At 35.9% G+C, this 25,996-nt stretch overlaps 2 protein-coding genes across 3 annotated transcripts; both read right to left on the reverse strand.

The window, feature by feature from the left end:
• Positions 1–1,780: 1,780 nt before the first annotated feature.
• rab40b (RAB40B, member RAS oncogene family) lies at positions 1,781–20,622 on the reverse strand. Its single transcript, XM_056268860.1, has 6 exons — positions 20,051–20,622; positions 7,101–7,161; positions 6,375–6,435; positions 5,442–5,519; positions 4,762–4,984; positions 1,781–2,841 (listed from the first exon to the last, which is right to left on the reverse strand). The coding sequence occupies exons 1-6, from the start codon at positions 20,214–20,216 to the stop codon at positions 2,570–2,572; spliced, it is 861 nt and encodes a 286-aa protein (XP_056124835.1). The 5' UTR covers positions 20,217–20,622; the 3' UTR covers positions 1,781–2,569.
• A 1,068-nt stretch (positions 20,623–21,690) lies between these two features.
• On the reverse strand, positions 21,691–25,757 carry LOC130102815 (cytochrome c oxidase assembly protein COX11, mitochondrial). 2 transcript variants are annotated; one of them, XM_056268867.1, is made up of 5 exons: positions 25,673–25,757; positions 24,266–24,630; positions 24,030–24,185; positions 22,257–22,382; positions 21,691–22,068 (listed from the first exon to the last, which is right to left on the reverse strand). In XM_056268867.1, the coding sequence occupies exons 2-5, from the start codon at positions 24,581–24,583 to the stop codon at positions 21,886–21,888; spliced, it is 783 nt and encodes a 260-aa protein (XP_056124842.1). In that variant the 5' UTR covers positions 24,584–24,630; positions 25,673–25,757; the 3' UTR covers positions 21,691–21,885. The 2 variants fall into 2 exon arrangements, with proteins under 2 accessions (XP_056124842.1, XP_056124841.1); XM_056268866.1 differs by having other exon boundaries at positions 25,636–25,724.
• Between the last annotated feature and the right edge of the window lie 239 nt (positions 25,758–25,996).

Here is a 25,996-nt window from a genome sequence, read left to right on the forward strand (position 1 = left end):
AGAATATTACATGACATCTATGTGACGATGTTCTTTAAGTTAATAATTCATTTGAAATAGGCAACACTGAATGTAAGATAACCGCAAGGCAAGACTGGAACTGGACAGACTATCCACATTTTTACAGAATTGTCGAATATTGCTGGAAGGTTGCATGCAGGATCCAAAGCAGTGGCCAGTTGCATAAACTGCAGACTACATTTATATTTACATTTAATTATTTAGCAGACACTTTTATCCAAAGGGACTTACAAATGTGGAGAACAGAAGCAATCAAACCAACAATAGGGCAACAATATGTAAGAGCTGTGACAAGTTCCAGTTTTTCTGACATCACTGTGGAAACCCCATTTTGGAACCTTTACTTTTAAGATAAGATTGGTCTAATTTGAAGTAATATAAAAAGATTGGCCTTATTTGAATCCGAAACACACTAATGCTAATTACCTAATTACCTCTTGGTTAACTGCTAGTTGGTCAAACTAATTCTTAAGACAGTCTTAACAATAGTGGCTATGTATAGCCTATGTAACTGGCTCCAGGTATTCAGCAGGTTTGAAAAGCTGGTCTGTTATACTGTTCTATTCGCATAGATGTGTGAAGTATGCCCTCTGCAGTTCATGTTCAGATGCATTCTTTGGAAACTAAATCCTAATCTGAACCTTTTGAAATACATTTGTGTTCTCTTCACACACTCATTTTACACAATAAGCCAAGATTATTCATAACATTAAAGTAAAAGATGTACCAATAAAGAATTTTTTTAAAACATTTTTTTTAAAGTGTACAGTGTATACATGATGACTATAACTTATCTTTTTATCCTAAATATTTAAATGTTTATATGTTGTTAGTGAGTTGTATTTTTTTTTTTTTTTACTAATTAAAAAAATCTAAACATTTTAATTGTTTTTTTTTCTAGTTTTTATCTGATGTTGGCAGGCTCAAAATAAAAATACTGAGTGCACCATCAAAGTCTGGTTATTTTCCAAATCAAGTACAGGGCCCAGTTTAATTTCAGCTATTGGATTTGGATCAAATCTTAAAAATGATTTGTAAAAATAAATAAATAAATAAAATAAATAAAATTAGACCACGTAACGTTAATCCAGTCTTGGTTTTGATCTGGATAAAACCTTCAGTATGTGTTGTTCAAAACTTGAAAAAACACAGTTTCGAAACTTAAAGTATTGCCACAAACCTAAAGCGTACACGTTGAGATAAGTGTCATGAAATGTCTTACTAACCTTGTCCGTGCAAAGTTACATCCAATTTTTCTCCAGTTTTGACCATAGACATAATATGGTTTTAACCACGGGATGGCGTTCGCGGCCATTTTCGCGTAATACGCGGAAGGATAAGAGAGGGACTATTTTTCAGCCTGAAAAAAAAAACAGAAAAGTTCAACCTTCTAAAATAGTTATCCCACACTAAAAGTACAATTTAGACAACTAATAACAATAATTATTTAAAAATAAGAGCTTCAAGTTCAATAATAGTACTTTCAGATCGTCCGCTACGCTAGCCTTATTGCCCCTGGCACCTAAACTGTATTGCACTATTTTGCTGATGTATGTCACAAACATGTTTTTTTTTTTTTTCGGCCTATTTTTCGTTTATTTTGGAAAAATCATTAATTTTCTTTTCACCAATCCCTCCACTCTCGTCCACACAAGTATAAATCATAGCACTAGTAGCAAACCCAGTTGGAGACAAGACCACCTAAAAGATAACATTGCCCTCTAGTGGACACGTGGTTGATAAAAGACTACATGACCTCTTGATTTTATCACTGATCTTTATTTAAAACCCGATATGACAGCATGTTAGAAATTTCTGTTTGCTTGCAGTTTAAATCTGAAATAGTAGCATTGTTTTCAACGTGACAAATAAAGCCACATGAATCTCCCACGTCTTTGGTGTGTTTCCCATATAAACGTATTGTTTAATAACAATATTGGTACCAGATCAAGTGTATCACAATAATTAAGAATTCTAACAATGTAGTATCAAACTAAACAAATTATATACACAATACAAAGAGCTGTGTCGATCTCAACCTTGACTTTTCTCTCTTAGCCCCTGAAAAGTGTCTGAAAAAAAGTATTAAAGAAAAATTAAGCTGGTATTACTTATCAGTAAAGTCCATTTTGAAAGTGATCACAAAAGAGGAAAGCTGTCTGTTTCTCCTGCTGGCTTGGTCCAAGTTCAGTAGCAAAAAGAGTCCTCCACAGGAAAATGCAGTACCATCAATACATTTACAAGACAGAAGAACTTGTACATTTATTTAAACAATGCAGAGCATTATAAAGGCTTGGCAACACTTAGAAACAGATCTTCTCTTGCACTTCTCTCCGGCAATCCCAATTAGATATAGCCAGGAGGATGTGTTTCAAACAAACCAACATTGTTAACAAGTTTGGTCAAACACCTAATAAATCAAAGACTTCACGAACCACAGTTCTCTATCTCGTTCTTATTTATTGTAAGACTGTGGTGGCTTTGAACACTAGCTCCTTGTTTAAATTGCATTGTGAGTGTGTATTGTAAGTACAGCAACTGCATTGATCTATGAAATCTTGCAGCTCGTCCGTGCACAGTTCTGGGATGGGCTCAGTGGCGGATAGATGATTTTGGATTTTTTGGTTCCGTTCCTTTTTTTAGCGCTGCTGGCTATGACCGAGTAAGAACGTCCATGCATCATCCTGGCGTTGAGGCCGTTGGCCATAGAGAAGGACTTCAGATGGCTCTTTAAGGCAACAGGAAGTGGAAGTTTGTCCACAAGGTGCACTGGAGTGCAGGAAACGATAGAACGACAGCACAGGTCCTGCAGACTCAACACTGGACAAAAGAAAAGAACAGGTTTTGGTTAAAGCAAAGAACCTTAAAAACATCCTCAGTTTACAGGCATGGAAAAATGCATGGTTGAAGGATAAATGTTTGATTTTTTCTAATAAAATACTGCTCAAATTCAAAATTCACATGTAGATTAGCAAGCCATCTATCATCATATGATTTAAAACAGTTTGTTTGTCTTACAAGGATGAAGTCATGCAATGGAAACAAGAAGCGGTTTTATCATATTCCTTGGCCTTTAAATAATCTCCAGTCAAAATAAACATATGATGCTTTTATTCAGTAAATGTTTTCATATTCCTTGATCTTGTTCCTACAAGCTTCTTTTTTTTTTTAGCATAAAGCAAAGCTATGATTATTAAGAGAAATGTGCTGTGGGGGCGGCATGCCGTTACATTGATATTTGAAACACTGGGTGTCTCCGCTGTGAGCAGTATAAAGTCTCAAAGCTTTACATACTTCAGGTTTCTTAAGCGTTCATTTGGTCTATACATAATTGCAGCATTGGTCTGAGAAAAAAAAACATGTATGGCTGTTGTTTATGTGGTCATTCTCAGAAAAGGCAGTACTAAAAGGTCTGACAGCGTTCCTTAATGCATCATCTCATGTCAAAAGCATTTATGGTGAAGCTTGTTTAATTCCCTGAGAGAACATTTCCAACCTCAGCAACATAATGAGTCATAGGGAGATGTTGATGGAAGTGCAGTGAAACAACAACGATGGTATTGTACCATTGACTATTGTAGAGATTTATCTGTCTTTTGTCTATTTTATATGACTTAATTACTTACGTTTATCTAATTGTAAATGTAACTGACATTTATCTAAGTGACATTTTTACTACAATAATTATTCAAATTATATTTTCAATAGAAATATAACATTTTAATTTAATTTTAATATTGTGATCGAATATAATAATATAATATATAACATAATAATATAATATTTCCTGTATCAGACATCAGAACTCAAGAACTAAGAAGGCAAGACACTAGCAGACATAAAATTGTTTTTCCTTCACAAATCATCAGATTTCTTCTTTAACACATAGTATTTAATTTTTTTTTTAAAGATGCATGTTGTATTTCTGTACTAAACTTCCACTAAGCATATATGAATAAATCATTTCACTTAGTTTCTCAACTATGTTAAGTATGATACTCTGATAGTGAATGATTTGTTTAAATTATTTTTACTTCCTGGTATATTACACAATATGTGCAAACATGCAAACAATGGTACTCCAATCTTATACTGTACAGTGTTTAACGTTTTGTGGCTAACTTGTAATGTAAAAACATACTGTAATAATGAGAACAATATTGAGAACGCTAATAGTTGCATAGAAATATACTGTATTTCATAGGAATATTGTCTTTTTAACCTATACACCTGTAGAGACTCCCCAAAATATAAAAAGTCCTGATGCCTCCTACAGAGGATAAAAAAATAAAGTCTTCTAAAGGAAAATAATACTCTGTGTTGTAAACTCACTGAAATTTCTATTTACCCAAGAAACAGTTTGAAAACTATTAAATACATCTGATAATTACAAAATATTATTCCACTTTCCATATTTTGATTTTGTAAGTGTGATATCAACTATAAAAATAAAATAAAAAAAGATAGGAAGTTGACAGGCCAAACATCAATATATATAATATATATATATATATATAATTATATATAATTAGTAATAATCTCAGGATTTATATTCAGACATGCTGTATGTATATATATATATATATATATATATATATATATATATATATAGTAATAATTTTAGGATTTATATATATATATATATATATACATACAGTATGTCTGAATGTAAATGCAAGCCCTATAATAAACACATGATCTATTTTGTTTGTATGAATCCTGACAATAGAGGCTTGTTACCTTTATTGGGTCTCCAGAGTCGCTCCATACCATGCCTCATGAGCACAATTCGGGCCAGCTCAGTGAAGGACTCAGTAATGTTAAAGTTACAGAGAGGGCTGACTTCGAAGAATGTGATGCCTAGTCGCTCTGCAAAGGCCTGGGCGTGCTCAGTCGTCACCTGCCGCTTATAGGCCAGGTGAAGCCTGTTTCCCACCAGGATCTTGGGAACACCTGGTGCATGCTGGGTAAAAATAAAACAGTACATCAATGGTTATAAACGATCTCTTCAGGACATTACTGGTTTCGTGATGTGTTTTATATTTATGTCAAGACAATCACTTTATTAATAAAGCAATTTTGAAACAACTCGCACAGTCAGTGTACGCAGTGCGCATCATCAGCCCCCTGCTATCGACACAGATTAGTTACAAAGCCTCTGTTATTATCATTTATAATTGCAACAATTATAATCATAAGCGAGTTGCATAAAACAGCACATTTCCTGATTTATGGAGATACACGTCTATCTTAGCACCTTCTCAAGATGATTAGCTTATGTTTTATTCAGATCTTCAATGTAATTCCAAAACCCCTAGGATGACCTCATGTCTGTTTATACCCAGATTGCACATCAGGTTAAACATGCTTATTACTCTAAATACTATAGGAGTTTTCGGATCTGATAGATCTGATTTTACCTCATCAATCTCTTTAATCCATCTGTCGATGCCATCAAAAGACCACCGGTTTGTAATGTCATATACAAGGATAACACCCTGTGAGAAACAAATTGTGTTAGTTATAGATAACATACAGTTTATGAAACTTAAATGCATTTTCAATTCAAAATGTAAGAAAAAATTGAATTTTTGCAAAGCTTTTGAGTTTGAATTAAATACACAACACATTCATCCTCATCTCAGATGATAAGGAAACGTTTTTCAAAGTCAATGTGGTACTGGAAGTAGTACTATTTATCATCTCATATTGTATGTGACTAAAATTGTTGGCAAAGAAGTTTATGATGTAATGTCAATAAAGATTGTGGCATTGCTCCAAGAGTTGCTGTTATTAGGATATCTGTGTTTGCCAGAACAAGGAAATGTCATGTCAACAATACCAGTCCACTCCGATTTACACCAAACCACACTTTCAACAGGAACTGCTGATCTTTGGCTGCGGTGTTTAACAACTGTCTGGGAACACTGGGATTTCAGAGATATTCAACAGCCCATTTCCTAAAGTCTACTTGTCTATATAATTGTACATTTATTTTAAATCTTTACATTTTTAAATGAATAATTATTAATAAAATAATTTAAAAGTGTACATTTAAAACAGATCCGTTACTCACAAACCCCAAAAATGGTGACTGATTAAATTATTTCCCACTATTTTACATTTAAAAAAATTATAATTATGAATAGAATATTTTTTCAATTATATATAAATTATTTCAAATATTATTTTTATAATTATTATTTACATTTTAAAGTAAATAATTATGAATAATTTAAAGGTTTTTTTTATTATATTAAAATATTGTAAATGATTGTTAAGTTAAATTGTTAAATACAAAATTTGTATTTGTTTTTTTGTAAAGTGTTTTTATAATTTTTTTGCTGTTATACCTGTGCTCCTCTGGAATATGAGCGGAATATGGTGCAGAATCTGCCTTGTCCTGAGGTGTCCCTGCAAAAACAACACAACACAGAGGGTCCGCATCACAAAGAACACATTCATCTTACTTCTGTTCTTCAATACGTCTGTAGCTATTGTCTTTGCCTCTGCCTGGTGACACGAGGAGCTTTCTGTGGTTGGTGCCAGGGCAGCAGACTTTGAGTAGGAGCAGTGAAATGAATCATTCACCATCCAGGGCTGAGCGCAGCACCAAGCCAGTCATGTTCCAGTGGGTAGGACTGGAGCATCACAAACACTTCGCTCTAAAATGCTTCGTCTGTCAAGGCCAGATTATCAATAATTGATTCCAGATTCTTGCAAAAAGCTCAATTCTCTTGAAATGTGCCAGAATGTATAAACAACTTCTAGGCATGGCTAGTGGGATTGACTTGGCTGAATTTTTCACTGGAAGTTTATTGAGGAGCGCTGTAATTAACATAGCCAGACGTTTGGCATGTTCACTTCATATTTTGGAAACCAAAAGGACCTCATTGAGAGTACACAGGCGTGATGGAAACTTTAATCTCTCTTCATGCTCGGTTTGAGTTCAAGAAGATAACAGGAAGAAATCCAGCTGAAATTTAACAGTTTAACGTGTATTTCAAGGAGCTGTCAGGTGCTGCAGTCATGGGTTTCCGGTTTACCAGAAAAAGTAATTGTGTTGTAAAGCTACTAACCAAAGCTGGAGCTTGACTCTGCGTCCATCGAGGAGTATGGTAGTTGTCTTGTAGTCAATGCCTACAAGTGAAAAAGAAATAACAAAATTACTTAAAGGTGAAGTGTGTAATTTATGCCCGTTTTCGAACAGGTTTCCTACACAAACAAACCAAAGCACATTAACCCCTTCAGACCCTGAGTCCATTGGAACGGACAACACATGGTATTTGGTTTAAACCAATCTTTTTTTTTTTTATAATAAAAGAAATTTCTGCTCACTGATTGGGACCTAATCAACCAATCACAATGAAGATATGACCCCTAACTTAATCTGATTGAGCTTCAGGCATCACAAAACACAGGCATGGCTAACTGATTAGACAGGAGAAGTAACGCCTTGTTAATATACTTTCGCCTGGCTCCGTACTGCGAGCCTCTGCCGACTGCACTCGCTCCTCTCCAAACAGACGAGGCGTTTATACTTGACGCCCTTACTGTTGTACTATTCTTTGAAATGACAGGGGGTGACTGAGTAATTGTGCTCTAAAGTTAAACCATCAGGAAGCAGCGGTGAGAAGGTACACAAGTGACAATGTTTGTTTTTATTACGCTTCACCACACCCAGAACCAAAGAATCATTTAAAACCCAGCAAACCTTGAGATTATTACTTGTAACATTAGAAAAAAATGTATGGATATTAGAACTCATGTACTCATTTTTAATTATTGTAAGTAGGTAAGAGTTGTATATGATATGCATGTTTATATATCATGTTTATATTTTTTAAATTGAAGTAGTGAAGTATGTACATTTTATTGTGTATAAAAGCCCAACCAGGGACAGGAGTTGAAAACTAGCATTTGCTATAAACTTTATATGCAGCACTAGCAGACTAGCTTTGTTTTGACACTATGTTTGTTTGCATTGTCCCTGTCAAATAAAAAAAAACATATGTATAAAACTAAATGAAGCGTGTATATATATATCTCTTAAATATTTTCTAATTTCATTAAACATTTTCATTTAATTTTATGAAAATTTTTATTAAACATGGACCTTTATTTTCATTATAAAGACTTCTTTTTTTTGTTATTGTAGGCTTGTTTTATAAATGTAAGCAATTAATTTAGACAAGCGCAAACTGGGTACCAGTTTAGATGCAAAATTACAAAAAATTCCATGCACACCGCCACGCAAAATGGGGTTGACGTAATTTTTTCGATTATGTTTTTCAAAGATGTCATTTTTGTCACACGCACTTTCACACTCATGAGGATGCGGTGAGTATAAACAAGGCTTAAGCCCACTTTTTACCTTTTATATGCTAATTTATGTTCATGGACCATCATCAACTTAGTTACATCTATTATAATATTAAGAGTATCAAGTGATCGTATTCAAAGTTAATTGAACACAGGAAGTTGTAGAACACAGGAATTTTTATTTTTAATTTTAATATCCAACACATTACATAAACATCGCATGGCAGGTTGCTGCTAAGATAGTGTTACTATCAAATTCCTTTCTTATTAAGACTGGTCATAACTTTTTCAAGTCGGATACATAAAAAAAAACAGATTGATCTAATTTGATACCGAAAAGTACGACAGATTACCCCTAACTAACTGCTAGTTGGTCATACTAGTTCATAAGACAGTCTTAACATGATGGCTATATGTATGCAACTGTCCTCAGGTCTTGAAAGGTATCAGCAGGAACCTCAAAACTTAGTTGTGTGCCAGGTTGTGAAATATGTGCAAGCATTTCAAAGCTAAAACACAGAGCTACAAATTCTATTGTTAATGTTTTATGAACATGAATGTTTATAAATTATTGATATTATCAATATGATTTTGTTTGTCCTCAAAGTGACTATATAAACTGTCACTTTTTCATTGATTTTAGTGAGAGACAAAAACGTGAAATGAGTTAAAACACAGAAACACGCACACTCCACACACACACAGATGCCTTGATACAATTCACACAAATATACATTTATCAAATCAAGCAGCAAGTACACATAAACAAACCCACAAGCACACACAGACATACACACATATTTACATTCATCCACTGCAAGCAAGCATAAAAAAACTCAAACAAGACTGCATTGCTCATTACAATATATGTTCTTTTCAAAATCTTTTCAAAACTAATTCACATACTGCGGCATCGGCACGGGCACGGACACACGGACAACAGCACGGGCCACATTCTTCAAAATATCTTATTTTGTGTTCAGCACAAGAAAGAAATTAATACAGGTTTGGAACAACAAGAGTGAGTAAATAAGGATCATTTTCATTTTTGGGGAAACTATCCCGGACAAGCGGCAGCATGTTTACTATTAGGCTACTGTCGCTTTAAGACCGGCACGCATCTAATATACACGCATGACACGCACCCGATTTTCTCTCAAATGTTTGCTTTCACTTTAGACATAACCAACTGTGTTTAAGTAAACCTTGAGTGTATTTGACAGTATTAACCCAATAAGACAGATAATAAGTCCAGTAACCAGGCGCTGTTTGACAGGTTTTTAAGTGCCTGTGCCGGTGTGCACTTCGGGTGTGCTCAGAAAAACCCATGTTAGAACAGCGCATCAGCACGCGAATGAAATGTTTAACCGGCATGGTTTAAAGCATGTGCAAAAAATGAACTTTTGTGAATTGCAGTATCCCGTTAGTGTAACTCGACCTCTGTGTTAACATGTGATGTGAATGTACAGTACATCGCATTGTACAGTATGTTGGGACGGAGGTGCCAGGACTGCGACTGATAGAATGCACTGTAGCATGATACTACGATATTTCTTCAAAAGCAGATCGTGAAGACATTTTAATCGTCCACGATCAAAAATCGTGATATCGCACACCCCCTACAGATACTTCTGCCAAGATTCCGAAGTGCATATTCGATGGACACTTCACTATCAAAACAAGTGAAGTACCGTCCTACTGTCATGATGCTAATTCATTGACTGGTTGCCAGGGTGTTGCTTAACAACAACTAATTTCTTATGATTGGTTTTTAGCGGTAGTTAAAGGGTTCTGGGCAGTTTATAGTTGTCCAAGGTAAAAGATCCCATTAAGATCCCGTCTAATTGATATTCTGGTCCTTACATATTGTCCCTGCCAAACTAAGCCTGAATGCGTAGTAAAGTAAAAGCATCTCTCTTAAACAAGCTGCGCAATTTGAGGTATCATTCAGGTTGATAAATCAAAAAATACAAAAATGGTGTGCACATCCATAACACCCAATTTGGGCTAATGATATAAACAAATAAAGAAGTGTGAAGTCCGCACACTGAAAATTACTGCTCCAAAAGAATTTATTAAAAGGCAACGTTTCGACCCTCAGGTCTTCATCAGGCACAATATCAATGTAGAGTGAAGTCAACTTTAAATAGACACAGGTGATCACCTTAATTGGGCACACACAAAAAATCATATGACAAATACAAGTCACGTACCATTTGTACCCATGTTGTCATTTTATGTAAGAGATTCTATGGATTTTATTGAATCATTATATGGTGCTGACTTTGCTGTTGATGATGTGCTTCTTGCTATTTTTGATGTTCAGAGTTTATATACCAATATCCCTCATACTGAAGGTTTACTTGCTTTAGAACAATTTTTAACACAAAGATCTGTGGATGTAAAACCTAGTACAGCATGTTTATTGGATTTAGCAAGTATTGTCTTAACTAACAACTTTTTTCGTTTTCAGGACGATTTTTATTTACAAGTGAAAGGTACTGCAATGGGTATTAAAATGGCACCTAATTGTGCTTACTTGTATATGGGAGTTTTTGAAAATGACTTTATTCTAAATGAGTCAAATTCCTTTTTTCCTAAGATTTTACTTTACAAACGGTATATTGATGACATTTTTATGATTACTAAGGCCACACCTGCAGAGATGTTGATGTTTTTAAATGATCTAAACTCAAGGACTGAGCATGTGAATTTTACTATGGAATGCGATCCAGTAAGCATTAGTTTTCTTGATGTTCGAGTATACATATGTGACGGGAAACTCCATACCGATCTGTACCGAAAATCAACGGATCGTAATACTATTTTAAGAGGCGATGGTTTCCATCCTAGACCTTTAATTAAGAGTTTACCTATCAGTCAATTTAAGCGTGTGCGTAGAGTTTGTAGCACGGATGAATCTTATACTCATCAATCCATTGATTTAACTAAAAGATTCTTGTGACGGGTCGTGATATTCGGATACGTGGTACTATTACCTGTGCTTCCACTCATGTGATTGATCTAATTCGTTGTCCTTGTGGTCTTGCATACGTGGGTAAAACATTCAGACAATTACGCACTCGTATTAGTGAACATCGCAGTAATATTAGAACTGGAGATATGCGCAGCGTCTCACTTTAGACAAGTAGGCCATAACGTCAGCGCTTTGCAGTATATCGGTAAAGAAAAGGTTACAAAATCCTCAAGAGGAGGAGATTATGAGAAGAAATTATTACAGAGGGAATGTTTTTGGATTAATACTTTAAGCACTTTGTCACCTTTAGGGGTTGAATTAAGATTTTGATATTAGCCATTTTGCCATTTTTATAGTGATGTAATTTTTTTTTTTTTTTTTTTTTTTTTTTATTATACTTTATTTTTTTTGACTTGTAATTTTTTTTTTGTGTGACTTGTCACATGACTTGTATTTGTCACGTTACTTGTCATATGATTTGTGTGTGTGTGTGTGTGTGTCACCTGTGTCTATTAAAAGTTGACTTCACTCTACATTGATATTGTGCCTGATGAAGACCTGAGGGTCGAAACGTTGCCTTTTAATAAATTCCTTTGGAGCAGTAATTTTCAGTGTGCGGACTTCACACTTCTTTATCATTCAGGTTGATAACATAAACAGTGCAGGACGGGTTATAAAACAAACCAGGGGTTTGTTCAAATTCCTAGTATGATCAAAAGTATGAGTGATAGTAATGCCCAAGAAAACACTACTAATAATCTAATAACTGCAAATGGGAAAAGCAAGTGGTGAGAACAGCTGTAGAGTGGTCCAGTGAGAGTTTGAATGTTATGTTCAAATAAAGTTAGCATTTTTAGTCTTCACCAATATTACAGTTACAATGTCCCTCTTTTGATCATGAATTTGGATGACAGCAACTATGATTAAGTGATGTCTGTTGTTATGAACATAACACTTGTCTGGGCTGAGATTGGAAAGCTTTAGTGTCACCTCCATGGGGGTTCCAGGTTCCACACACATACACACTGGCATTCTGAATGCTCTCTCCTATAGGGAATTTCAGAGCTTATCACACATTCCACTGCAATGAGAAAGAAATCCAACACTGTGAAAATATACATGGAACAACTGGGAGATTCCATTAAGGTGACAGAAAGAGGATTTAAAAACACCATGGCTATCACTAAAGAATGGAATCAAGTGAACCAAACACAATCCCAAGACACCCTGTGAACTGTGAGGTCACTCTTAAGGAATTGCAGCATATCAAAATGGTGAGGTGTAACCCTCATGTTCTGTACAATAAAAATAAAGTAGGCCTATCGGGTATCAAGTCCTTCATGAAAAAGTATGCATTAGTTCTGTTTGGAGTCAAAAGGACTGCATCTACAATACTTAATAAATGCAAAGATTTATTTATTTGTGATACAACAGGCTATTATTAATATGCTTCAATAATATCTGTCAACTTGATTAGGTCAGAGAAACATTCACTATATTATTTAAAATATGTGGTTGGTGAGATTTTTAAAATACGTCTCGTATGCTAACGAAGGCTACATTTATGTGATGAAAAATACAGTAAAAATAATATTGTGAAATATTATCACAATTTGAAATAATTTATTTTAATATTTTGAAATGTAATTCATTCCTGTGATGGCAAAGCTGAATTTCTAATACTCCACTCTTCAGTGTCACATGATCCTTCAGAAATCAATCTTAAATGCTGATTTGGTGCTCAAGAAACATTTCTTATTATTATCAATGTTGAATGGAATAGAAAGTTAAAAATAACAGCATTTATTTAAAATACAATGTGTTTATGTTAAAATGTAAGTCTTCACAGTCACTTTTGATCAATTGAATGTGTCCTTACTGAATAAAAGCATTTATTTCTTTAAAAATTTAGCAATAAATTCTTAAGATAATTAGATGATTCTTCATACTAAAGTACAAAAATATCATCAAATAAACATGATCAGCGCTTACATCATATTTTCCACCACTAAATCAATCTTTTATCAAGCTTTTGATAAAAGGCTTATTGTGAATTATTTAATTCAACGTGATGCAGTTAGACAAATATTGTATAATACCAGCTTGTACTATTTTTTTTTTTCTTTATAAAAATGTCTGCCTGTAGGATGCAGTCTTCCTGTTTGTGTGGGCAAGCTCTGATTCATCCTGACAGATTTTTTTCACACTAACTCTTTCTGTCTCCCCGCGCAATTACCCTGCTCTGCACCTCTCCTCACCTCCCTCACAACAACCAGCAGCGAGCCATAGACCTTTTCTGACGGGATGACACATACGCCGGATCAACGGGAGTCAGTGGATGAGGATGAAGCCTCCGTGGATAATGGTGTTCAAAATCTAGAGCTTAGGGAGAAACAGTTATGCTAACACTTACTGATCCATCCCCATGAAATTTAAAGTCATGAAATTATACACAAATCAAATATACTGCAAGCTGCTTTGTGGCATGTGGAGATGTGGTTGACCTGAAAATAACATCAAACAGATCAGCCAGAATTTAAAACAGCTTAATTAAACTCCTATAGACCTTAGTCAGGGTAGACACCATATTTAAAGGTGCACTCAGTAAAAAAAAACTGTACATGATGTCAAAAACTGACAAATTTCACATACAGTGGGGAGAACAAGTATTTGATACACTGCTGATTTTGCAGGTTTTCCCACTTACAAAGCATGTAGAAGTCTGAAATTTTTATCATATGTACTCTTCAACTGTGAGTGACGGAATCTAAAATCCAGAAAATCACATTGTATGATTTTTAAGTAATTCATTTGCATTTTAATGCATGACATACGTATTTGATCACCTACCAACCAGTAAGTCTGTTTGATTGAGTGTGTGGACAGGTGTCTTTTATACAGGTAACGGGTTCAAACAGGTGCAGTTAATACAGGTAATGAGTGGAGAACAGGAGGGCTTCTTAAAAGACACCTGTCCACACACTCAATCAAACAAACAGACTCCAACCTCTCCACAATGGCCAAGACCAGAGAGCGGTGTAAAGACATCAGGGATAAAATTGTAGACCTGCACAAGGCTGGGATGGGCTACAGGACAATAGGCAAGCAGCTTGGTGAGAAGGCAACAACAGTTGGCGCAATCATTAGAAAATGGAAGAAGTTCAAGATGATGGTCAATCTCCCTCGGTCTGGGGCTCCATGCAAGATCTCACCTCATGGGGCATCAATGATCATGAGAAAGGTGAGGGATCAGCCCCAAACTACACGGCAGGACCTGGTCAATGACCTGAAGAGAGCTGGGACCACAGTCTCAAAGAAAACCACTAGTAACACACTATGCCGTCATGGATTAAAATCCTGCAGTGCACGCAAGGTCCCCCTGCTCAAGCCAGCGCATGTCCAGGCCCGTCTGAAGTTTGCCAATGACCATCTGGATGATCCAGAGGAGGAATGGGAGAAGGTCATGTGATCTGATGAGACAAAAATAGAGCTTTTTGGTCTAAACTCCACTCGCCGTGTTTGGAGGAAGAAGGATGAGTACAACCCCAAGAACACCATCCCAACCGTGAAGCATGGAGGTGGAAACATCATTCTTTGGGGATGCTTTTCTGCAAAGGGGACAGGACGACTGCACCGTATTGAGGGGAGGATGGATGGGGCCATGTATCGCGAGATCTTGGCCAATAATCTCCTTCCCTCAGTAAGAGCATTGAAGATGGGTCGTGGCTGGGTCTTCCAGCATGACAACCACCCGAAACACACAGCCAGGGCAACTAAGAAGTGGCTCCGTAAGAAGCATCTCAAGGTCCTGGAGTGGCCTAGCCTAGCCAGTCTCCAGACCTGAACCCAATAGAAAATATTAGGAGGGAGCTGAAAGTCCGTATTGCCCAGCGACAGTTCTGAAACCTGAAGGATCTGGAGAAGGTGTGTATGGAGGAGTGGGCCAAAAGCCCTGCTGCAGTTTGTGCAAACCTGGTCAAGAACTACAGGAAACGTATGATCTCTGTAATTGCAAACAAAGGTTTCTGTACCAAATATTAAGGTCTGCTTTTCTGATGTATCAAATACTTATGTCATGCAATAAAATGCAAATGAATTAAAAATCATGCAATGTGATTTTCTGGATTTTTGTTTTAGATTCCGTCACTCACAGTTGAAGAGTACCTATGATAAATATTACAGACTTCTACATGCTTTGTAATTGTAAGTGGGAAAACCTGCAAAATCGGCAGTGTATGAAATACTTGTTCTCCCCACTGTATGTGGATGTGTAAATTACATTGAGATAAACACTTGAGTCATATCAGTATCATATAGGCCTAAGTGCTGTCAAATCAATTAATTGCGATTAATCGCATCTAACATAAGTTTGTGTTACATAATGTGTGTGTGTATACTATAACTTTTTTTATATATATATTGTACACACACATATATATTTATACACATAGCCTATATACTGTATATATATATATATATGTGTGTGTATGTACATAGACACACACACACACAGAGCCATATCACATTTTTTTACGTCAACACAAACTTTTACGTTAGATGTGTGATTAATCACGATTAATTGATTTGACAGCACTAGTTATTTAAAATTCGATACTATTTTTTATCAATTAAAAATAAAATACTAAAAACTCAGTCAATGCTATAAATTAATTTAGGCATTACAGCAGTAAAATATACAGTATGAAAAATCAATGTACCTTTTCAGATTTGCTAAAGATTATATTAGCAGAGTTATTAGTGTTTTGAAATATAAAAGTAAGTGAGTGTTGGATGACGGCAAAGGTAATCTAAATGTAAAAATAGGACAAATTAGCATGCAAAAATAAACATTCATTTCCAAAATATTGACCAATACTAATAAATTACAAAAACCTAATGCTGGCCAATAAACAATATGGCACCCATAATTGCAAGAGTCGCTTTTGTGTGATGCTGCAAGGTGTCAGTATAAATCCAAGAAGGTAATGCAACATAAACTAAAAACATATTTGGTGATCATTTAAAATTAGATGTGATCTAAGACAATACGTTTAAACAAGTTGTTGTGTGCACATCCCACCTTCTGGCAGGTGCAGGACAAAAAAGACTACTGAATTGAAAAGATTATAATGTCCGCAACACTGCTACTTACTCCCATATTTTAATAAAAAAGGCAACGTTTCGACCCTACTGGGTCTTCTTCAGGCAATTAGCAAAACACATTTGATACAGAGTTATATAGGCCTTACAATCTGACCCACCCCGTGATTTCAATTAGCTTGATTGGGTCTAAACAAGCCTAATAACCTCACTCATTAATTAATTAAGAGAACACTTGCATGGATAAAACAATCAACATACACAAGAATCAATTCCATATGCACATAACTTCCTACAATGTAGTCAGAAACATGCAATTAACTACCAAGAAACAGTGCATACTCACATATACATGATGTCATATATATATAAATCCACAACCAAATACATAGGCTACATAAATACACATTATATTATGACATATACATGACACAGAGCCATTCATTATAAGAATGGCTTTATGTCAAAATCTTCATTAAGACCATAAGGAGACATTGTGTTCAAATAGTAAATCCAAAAAGTTAGGGTTAGGGTTAGGTTAGGGTTAGCCATTCAATACAACATGAATGGCTCTGTGTCATGTATATGTCATAATATAATGTGTATTTATGTAGCCTATGTATTTGGTTGTGGATTTATATATATATGACATCATGTATATGTGAGTATGCACTGTTTCTTGGTAGTTAATTGCATGTTTCTGACTACATTGTAGGAAGTTATGTGCATATGGAATTGATTCTTGTGTATGTTGATTGTTTTATCCATGCAAGTGTTCTCTTAATTAATTAATGAGTGAGGTTATTAGGCTTGTTTAGACCCAATCAAGCTAATTGAAATCACGGGGTGGGTCAGATTGTAAGGCCTATATAACTCTGTATCAAATGTGTTTTGCTAATTGCCTGAAGAAGACCCAGTAGGGTCGAAACGTTGCCTTTTTTATTAAAATATGGGAGTAAGTAGCAGTGTTGCGGACATTATAATCTTTTCAATTCATCTAAGACAATACAACATAAAGAATAGACTGTTCTTCTACCCCTCACAGCCTCATTTTCATTTGTGCAAAATTAAATATGCCATCTACCCTGATTAAGCTCCACAGACATTACATAACCTAAAACACATTGAGCAAGACATCAGCCTGTTCGTTATTTATAAGACGGTGGGATAAATGTTTCAGTGGCACAGAACTGATTTCTCTCTTGGTGAAGAACAGCTGCAAAGCTTCAACTGTCATTGTTTCTTTAAAACCAAGAGTCAATGCTCCCTTTTCATTGTTCAAACAAACAAATGGCTTGAGAGGTACATGCAAGTGTTTAGATAAACATCAGAATGTTCCACTCCTTTATCGCCACATTCGCCAGCAAAGCCTGGCTGCATCCTTATTCCCCTCAGCCGCATTTCGCTCAGCAGTCAGAGAGCACAGTTACGTAAGAGCTTTGGCCAGTAGTAATAATCTCTATAAACAGAAATTCCAACAGAGACTTCTGCTGGCAAGAGTATTAGGCAAGAGCTTTCCCTGTCGAATCATAATGCAGTTTATCGACCATGTACATGTATGCACTTATAAGGAATTTTGTGAGTTGCTCTCAAGGTTATGATGTAAAATAAATACAAAAGTTATAGAATATGGCAGAATAGGATGTAGAAAGTGTTCTGAATCTGGTAAGCAACCTAAACAGCAAAAAGCTCCAGCAAGTCTATTAATTGCTTGCATACCCAATGTCCTCGAATCTGTTTTCTAAGTATTAGCATCCTGGCAGGGCTGTTTACTGGCCCAACGGGGGCAATATTTTTTCTAGAGAGTATGTAAATGAATGTAGTATGAAGTCACTTTCACAAGCCTGCGGTGGGGTATTAAATTTTCATCACTGTTGAGCTAGAAATGAGCAACTAGAGAAGAGTTTAAAGTCAACATGAAAACTTGACCCTATTTACTTTCTTAATGCACATTTCTGATCTTATTATGACTTAGTAATCAATGCACCTTATTTTTGTAATGATTAATCAAAATGCTTATTTGTTGACAACACTTAAGATGTTCATTTTGGTTTAGAAAGTCAGCTTTTCACAATCCACAAAAGTCCTGCATGCTCGTGAAGTCACATTATAGAGGTAAAATGGGTTGCGAATGGCAATTCATGTCGACATCAGGAATATGTAGTAATAGTCCTGTCCAGCGATTCAAAGACTATTTAAGGGCTCTTGTTCTAAAGATTTTTTTTTTTGTTCCATCTATAACCTGTTGCCCCTCTTCTAAAAGTGGCTGGCATTGCATCCTCAGCTGCTTGGGTAAATGAGTACACAACTGTGCAAGCCACCCAGATCTCGGTCAGCCTCTGACCCTATAATGAACAGGTTGGCCAGTGTTGCCAAGTCCACAGGTTTTCCTGCTGTACTGGGCTAGTTTTACACTGTTGCCGCGCGTTGTTTTTGTAGTCCCCCCTGAAGCGTGATTTTTAACCCCAGGAACACGGTACCCCCGCACATCCAGATTTTGCTGAGTTAGACGTTTTCATGGGTCAACATATTTTGTTGACCCTGGAACAACATTCCTGTCCGAAAATGTAATCCTAACCATAAGTTATATGGTTATGGTATCCCTAAAAATGAGAAATGATAGGTGAATAACACTGATGTAGAAGCACCTAACAGTGGTTGTAAACCTAATCTTGACATAAACTGTAAACTTGTCCCTCAATTCTGATTGCTTGATTGGCTGGTTTAGTTGTGCAGACCTGGCAACCCTGTGATTGGCTGTCAATTTACTCGCTAAATCACTCCAGTGTAATCTAAGCTGTTAAAATTAGACTCTGTCCATCAGACCTAGGACTTTGACCAAATGCTGTGACAATGAAAATTGTGCACATGAAGCATATTGTTCCTCCTTTTCAAGCATGCATGGTGAAATAACAATAAAACCCTGAAAGCATTCTGAAGAAATGGAAATTACTAAGAAAAGAATCAACAGACCTAAAGGAGTCACACTGAGAGCTGATTGGTACTTAGTTAATAAGTGATATACAAGTCATTACGTGTAAAGATGTTGTGTTTTGTTAGTTATGTGATACCAGCCACTTGCTTCTGTCACATAAAGAATGTTGACGGTCTTTTAGACAAGATGCATGAAAATATGTTATTTAGCTGTGAAAGCCCAAAGGGGCGGGGAGGGGAGTTCACTACAGTTGATTTTGTCCCATGGGAAGAGTTTTCCAAAACAGGGAGAAACTCATAACTACAAACTACTGGGCTGCAAATAAGAGCTGGGCAAGCCAGGGCTAGATGAGCAATGTGATTTTAATGTTTAAAAAATATGTGGCATATTTACTGTAATAATAAATTAAACATTTAAAATAAATGTACTTCAGTGGACAATCGTTTTATTTAGTATAAATTGTCTATATTGACAAGATTTCTCGTGACAAAACACAGTTTACAACTGTGTTGATGTAGTCATGATGCTTGGCATGCTTTTTTGTAACATTTTTGCAAGTAGTCTGAACATCATGATACATTATAGAAATGTTAAAAAACCTACAATCCAATGAATCCATAATAATAGATTCACCTGAAAATGCATAGACTGTCCAACTTTAGTCTCATTTGTACAATACAAGGATCATAACTTACCCATATTGTATCCATAGGGTGATTCACTGGATCCATCCTGCAGACTGGCCAGTATTTCCCCTTTCCCCACATCACTGTCTCCAACCAGCAGGAATTTCAGGAGGAAATCATAAGCTTTTGCTGGGCTGCTCCTGTGGTTCATCTTCACATCAGCCCGATGACCCATTCTGGTGCATCATGTAACTGTCCCTTGATGGAGTTGTTAAATTTCTCAAGACACCAGAACTGAACAATATAGCCGTTTTAAAAAACAAACCTGCGTATTCTTCACTAGTCTTTTCTGTGTTTAAAATGTCATGTCCAGTACATCACTAAAGCTGTCCTATTGTTCAAAGATTCTGGTTGTGGATCCACTGATGCTGTTGCGTCACATTTGTAGGTAAATAAAGACCCTGATATGTTTAGAGTATAGTAACATAAGGCAAGTGACTCTTCTTAAATTAGATGTTTATACTTGTAAAATAAATGTTAATCTTAATAAATCATTCCTAATGTTTTTTTTTATCTTTGTATTTCGAGCAAACCTAGTCCATTGAGCTCTCTGGCACGATCCATCTCTTCTATCAGCCTCCCTGAACAGAAAAATGTAAGTTCATCCTTAGATTTTCCTTGATTGGTTCCTGTGTGGAGTTGCTAGGGCAGCTCTCTTTGTTTATTGGACATTACGCGCGTCCATTAAATCCCGTAAACGCCCATTTTGTGTTGGAGAGGGTGTGGCCAATCTGCTGTTTTGATCCTATAAGCGCTGATGGCAGATCAGCCCCCGTAAGTTCATCCATTTAAGTTTTGTCGCGCGGACGGTGGCTCAGCTGATCCCGCGTCAGCGCTCCAGCGCGCTACAAGCGCGTGCTCGGGTTTGTTGTTTTCCGGGGCACGAAGAATTACGTAGTGCTTTAATGACGTAATATTATTGTAGTTTCTAGACAGGTTACTGTAGTTTATCTCTTCTAAAATCGCAGTACTTTATAACTATATTTAAGTTTGAGAATAAAAGGCTATCAAATCCATTAATGCGTGTTAGTTTTTTTGTATATTTTACCATGATAGTGTTTTGCATCAGGTTTTCAGCCTTTAAAAACACTCCAGCCAACACTAATGATATACTTCATTATATCTAACACTATTATAATACATCCACGACTACATTTACAGATCAATATTTAGAAAAATAGAAATTAAATAAGTTTTTTGTTTTGTTTCATATATCCTCTTATGGACCCCCTGCATCAACTATGATCTCATTCTGTGACTTATCTCTGCTTATGTAAAACATGTTTCAGCATAGTGTTCTTGCTCAATATTGTTCACTGGGGATCCACTGAGAGCACATGCATTATATAACATGTATCTGTTACAGCTGTATGATATCGAAAAAATCTAGCACAGATTAATTTTTTTAAGCGGCAACATTACATGCCCTGTAATATTATTTATTCCAAAATGACCAAAAAAAGCGGCACAACACACGTTATTGTTTTCACTCCAATGCAATTAAGTTTTGAATCATGTGCACAAAATAAAATAAACGTGCACAAATGCTGCCCTCTAGCGTCCTAAGGACTATATTGACACAAATGCACAAATGTTGCATATACAAGTTTAGTGATTTGATATCAACGGGTTATAGCTTGTGCAAAAACAAGAGCTTAAATTTTATTGTCTTAACCATAACATTCACAGACAAATGATCAGCTTTGATCACTCTTAAATTTTTGATATAACCATTTGATTCAGACTATTCAGACATTATCACATGTAGTAATCAGTATCAAAATGATTACAGAACACAATCTCCTGAAGATAATTCTGATTAAAAGTCTCTGAATAATGCATAATTAGCTATAACCAGGGATTGGTAACCGCTGTCCTTCCTTGGCTTCAAAAAAGGTGTATGAGAGTATAATATTGTCTACTCGTGCCATCCTGGGGTCTTCATCAAACTCTGGATCAATGTAGAAGAATACAGGCATGTCTACCTCCTCATGTGGGTTTAACCTCTGTTCCTCGAAACAGAAACACTGATGGAAAAACAAAGCAGTGTATTAGAATTTAGCACACTATTCAGTGAGCTAAGAAGGTAATACATGGATAGATTACATACATTTCTGCATACAGATGTCAACTTTAACAAATAAATTGTAACATAAATGTACAGATTATAATACTAATGTTAGTATGGATTAATTTAAATGCATCACATATTTACCTGTATCTTATTAAAATATTGCCCAGCATCAAAAGGTACAACATTGTAGGTTGAAATTCCTATCACTGGTTTGCCTGTGGGATTCCGTGCCTTATAAAAAGCCAGTGCAGTTTCCCCTGGTACAACCTGGGAAAACGTTCAAACATAGAATAATCAACTTGGATAGTCTCAACCTTCAGACATTATATGAAAAACATGTTGTTTATGGAATTCCCACATTAAAAGGGCATTCCTGAATATTCCTATATTTCCAAATTTATATCATTCCTATATTTCCCAATATTTAGTACTGGCAGGAAGTGTTCAAACTTCAAACCCTTTTATCTTTTTCACATTGTTTTATGTTGCTGCATTAAACTACGGTACTTTAAATTACTTTTTATCCCATCAATCTACACTCCATACACCATAATGACCAAGAAAAAAACAGATCTGTGACAACTTTGCACATTTATTAAGAAGGAAAAACTGAAAGTATTCAAATCCTTAACTCAGTACTTAGTTAAAGCACCTTTAAAGTCTTTTTGGGTATGATGTGACAAGCTTTACACATCTGCATTTGTCGATTTTCTGCCATTCTTCTCCTCAGATCCTCTCAAGCTCTGTCAGGTTGGATGGGGACTGTCGGTGGACAGGCATGTTGAGGTTTCTCCAGAGATGTTCGATTAGGTTCAAGCCCAGGCTCTGTCTGTGCCTCTAAAGGACATTCACAGAGTTGTCACTCTTGTATTGTCTTAGCTGTGTGCATAGGGTCATTGTCCTGTTCGAAGGTGGATCTTCTGCCCAGTGCAAGGTTCTGAATGCTCATGACTATGTTTTCATTAACACTATATTTTGCTGCGTTGAGCTTTACTTCGACCCTGAAGAGTCCCCCAGTCCCTGCTGGTGAAAACATCCCTACAGCATGATGCTGCTACCACCACTCTTTACAGTTAGGAAGGTACTGTGCAGGTGATGAGCAGTGCCTGGTTTCCTTCATCGTTTTTTTCAGTCTGAGAGAGTCGTTTAGGAGCTTTTTTGCAAATTCCAAGTGGGTTGTCTTGTCTCTTCAGGGAAGAGAAGCTTGAGTCTGGCCACTCTACTATAAAGCCCAGATAGGTGGAGTGTTGCAATGATGTTTGTCCATCTGTAAATTTCTCCCATCTCCATATATGATCATGGAGCTCAACCAGAGTGACCATCAGCTTCTTTGGTCACGACTCTAATCAAGGCCCTTCTCCATCGATTGCTCAGTTTGGCCAGGAGGCCAGCTCTAGGAAGAGCCCTGGTTGGTGCAAACTTCTTCCATAAAGGATTATTATGGAGGCTACATGCTTCTGTGAACTTTCAATACAGCAGAATTTTTTCCAGTCTTCAACAGATCTGTGTCTTGATACAATCCTGTCTCTGAGGTCTACAGGCAGTTCTTTTGACGTCATGGCTTGGTTTTTGCTCTGATTTGCATTTTCAGCAGTTAGTCCTTTTATTGAGAGGGGTGTGCCTTTCCAAATCATACCCATTCAATTGAATTTACCACAGGTAAACTCCACTAGAAGTGTAGTAATATTTACAAGCGCCCCAGAGAAGGGAATGAATACTTTATTTGCAATTATTTAAGTTTTTAATTTAATAAATTTCCAAAGTTATCACAAATCATTTTTTTGCTCTGTCATATATATATATATATATATATATATATATATATATTGTATTATACACAAATGTTTGTTGCATATAACAATACATTTTAAAACTGAATAAAAAGATTGTCACAAAAAAATGTTATAATCTTACGTAAATCTCTGATTGCTGTGGACGGAAGTTCCATTGCATGCTGGCATGTGTGTCTGCATTAAAGGTCACTTTAATAATACGCTCCCTAATTGGCTTCATAGTCTCCACTTGGTCTGTGTCATGTCCAGCTACTGCTGTGCCTCCCAGTCCTGTTGCCTGAAGTAAGAGAGGAACATGTTATTGTAATACTATAAATCCACCAAAAATGGCTTTGAGATTATCAATCTAATACTGACCTGACAGTACAGTCTGTAGAGAGGAACAGAAGCATATGACATGCCAATCATTCCCACTCCGGCAGCCGCAATGTATGTCAGGATGGTCTTGTTCCTTTTCTTCCAGTCATCTTCCTGGCTCTGATGTTTCCTCTTGTGAGTTTTAGCTCCTCGTGACTGGTTGAGGAATCGCTGTGGGGTTCTCCTGAGGAAGAGCTGGACGCTGGATGTGGCTAGTCCTCTGATGTTGCAGCAATTAAAGCATAACCGAGTGCTAGAAAGTGCTTCCTGTATATAGTGCTTTGCAGTGCACCCACGAAGAAGTAACGGTAATAGCATAATCCTAGAATTACGAGTGGAATCCCCTCAAGACAGGTTTGTTTCACCTAAAACATAAGACAAGGACAGATATGATTACTAAATGATGGATTACATTACACAAACTGTGTGTCAGTCCATAACTCAAATAAAGGCGGCCTTGCACCTAGACGTGAATAAATGGTTTATTAAAGAAAATGATGACACACATAAAAAATTTAACAGACATATTTTTACAAGTACGTAAGTCCATCTACCGTTCAAAGTTCAGAATCATTTAGAAAATAATACTTTAATTCAGCAAGAAGCAAGAATTTATTTAATTTAACAAAAGTGACAGAGGACTTGTATATTGGTTTTTCATATGAATCCTGTTTTTTATTTATTTATTTCTATTCATTAAAGTATCCTGAAAAACATATTATGGTTTAGCACAATTGTTTTCAACATTGATAATCATAATAAAAGTTTCTTGAACACCAAATCAGCATATTAGAATGATTTCTGAAGGATCATGTGACACTGAAGACTGGAGTAATGATGCAGAAAATTCAGCCATCACAGGAATACATAACATTTTCAAAATACATTAAAATATATTTTATATTTAATATTAAAATATCCTTTTAAATTGTAACATTTCACAATACTAAAATGCAGCCTTGGTGAGAAACCAACACCAAACTTTTGAACGATAGTATAATGAAACTATGCATAATGAATAATAGCATAATGAAATAGCATAATGAAATTATGAAACAATTTACAGTATAACTTAAGCCTTTTATTTGCTACTACGTTAATTTACCATCATTAAGCTGTATAGTCAATCTAAACAACAATTAAGTATTTCTCTACCGATAACCCGATAACCAAACAATACAACAGAATAAAAAGTCCTGTTACAGTACAACTTTAAATCATCCAGAATGTAACTGAGCATGCTAACATCCATTCTGTTAAACCGATTATCAATCCTTTCCCATTTCTGTGTATATAATGATCGCGTGACTAAATATGTAATTAAAACGGCTTTTAACACGTATTTTAAACAGAAGATGGTGAAGCATTACCTGGTTTAAATGATGAAGGTATGTGCATATTACTCACCCTTCAAAAACATGTTACAAAACACTAACCTATTGGTGCAACACATTAAAGTTCCCCGGGTACAGGCCGCTACTGCTAAAGTTCCGGTGGGTTCTAGATTCTTCTTCTTCTTCTTCTTCTTCTTCTTCTTGTTTTTATGGCGGTTGGCAAATAACGTCTGGTTGCATTACCGCCACCTTCTGAAATGGAGTGTAGGTCTGGATAAATTATTTCCCTACACTTAAATTATCTTTATTAAACCTGTTCTTCTAAAAAAGGAAAATAAAACCCCAAAACAAAAATCTCCCGAATTCCTTAGCAAAATATCTCTTACTTTCAAAGGTA

The sequence above is a fragment of the Rhinichthys klamathensis genome, unplaced genomic scaffold, assembly GCF_029890125.1.
Source record: "Rhinichthys klamathensis goyatoka isolate OS25496 unplaced genomic scaffold, OSU_Roscu_1.1 h1tg000277l_1, whole genome shotgun sequence".
Taxonomy (NCBI): Eukaryota; Metazoa; Chordata; class Actinopteri; order Cypriniformes; family Leuciscidae; genus Rhinichthys; species Rhinichthys klamathensis.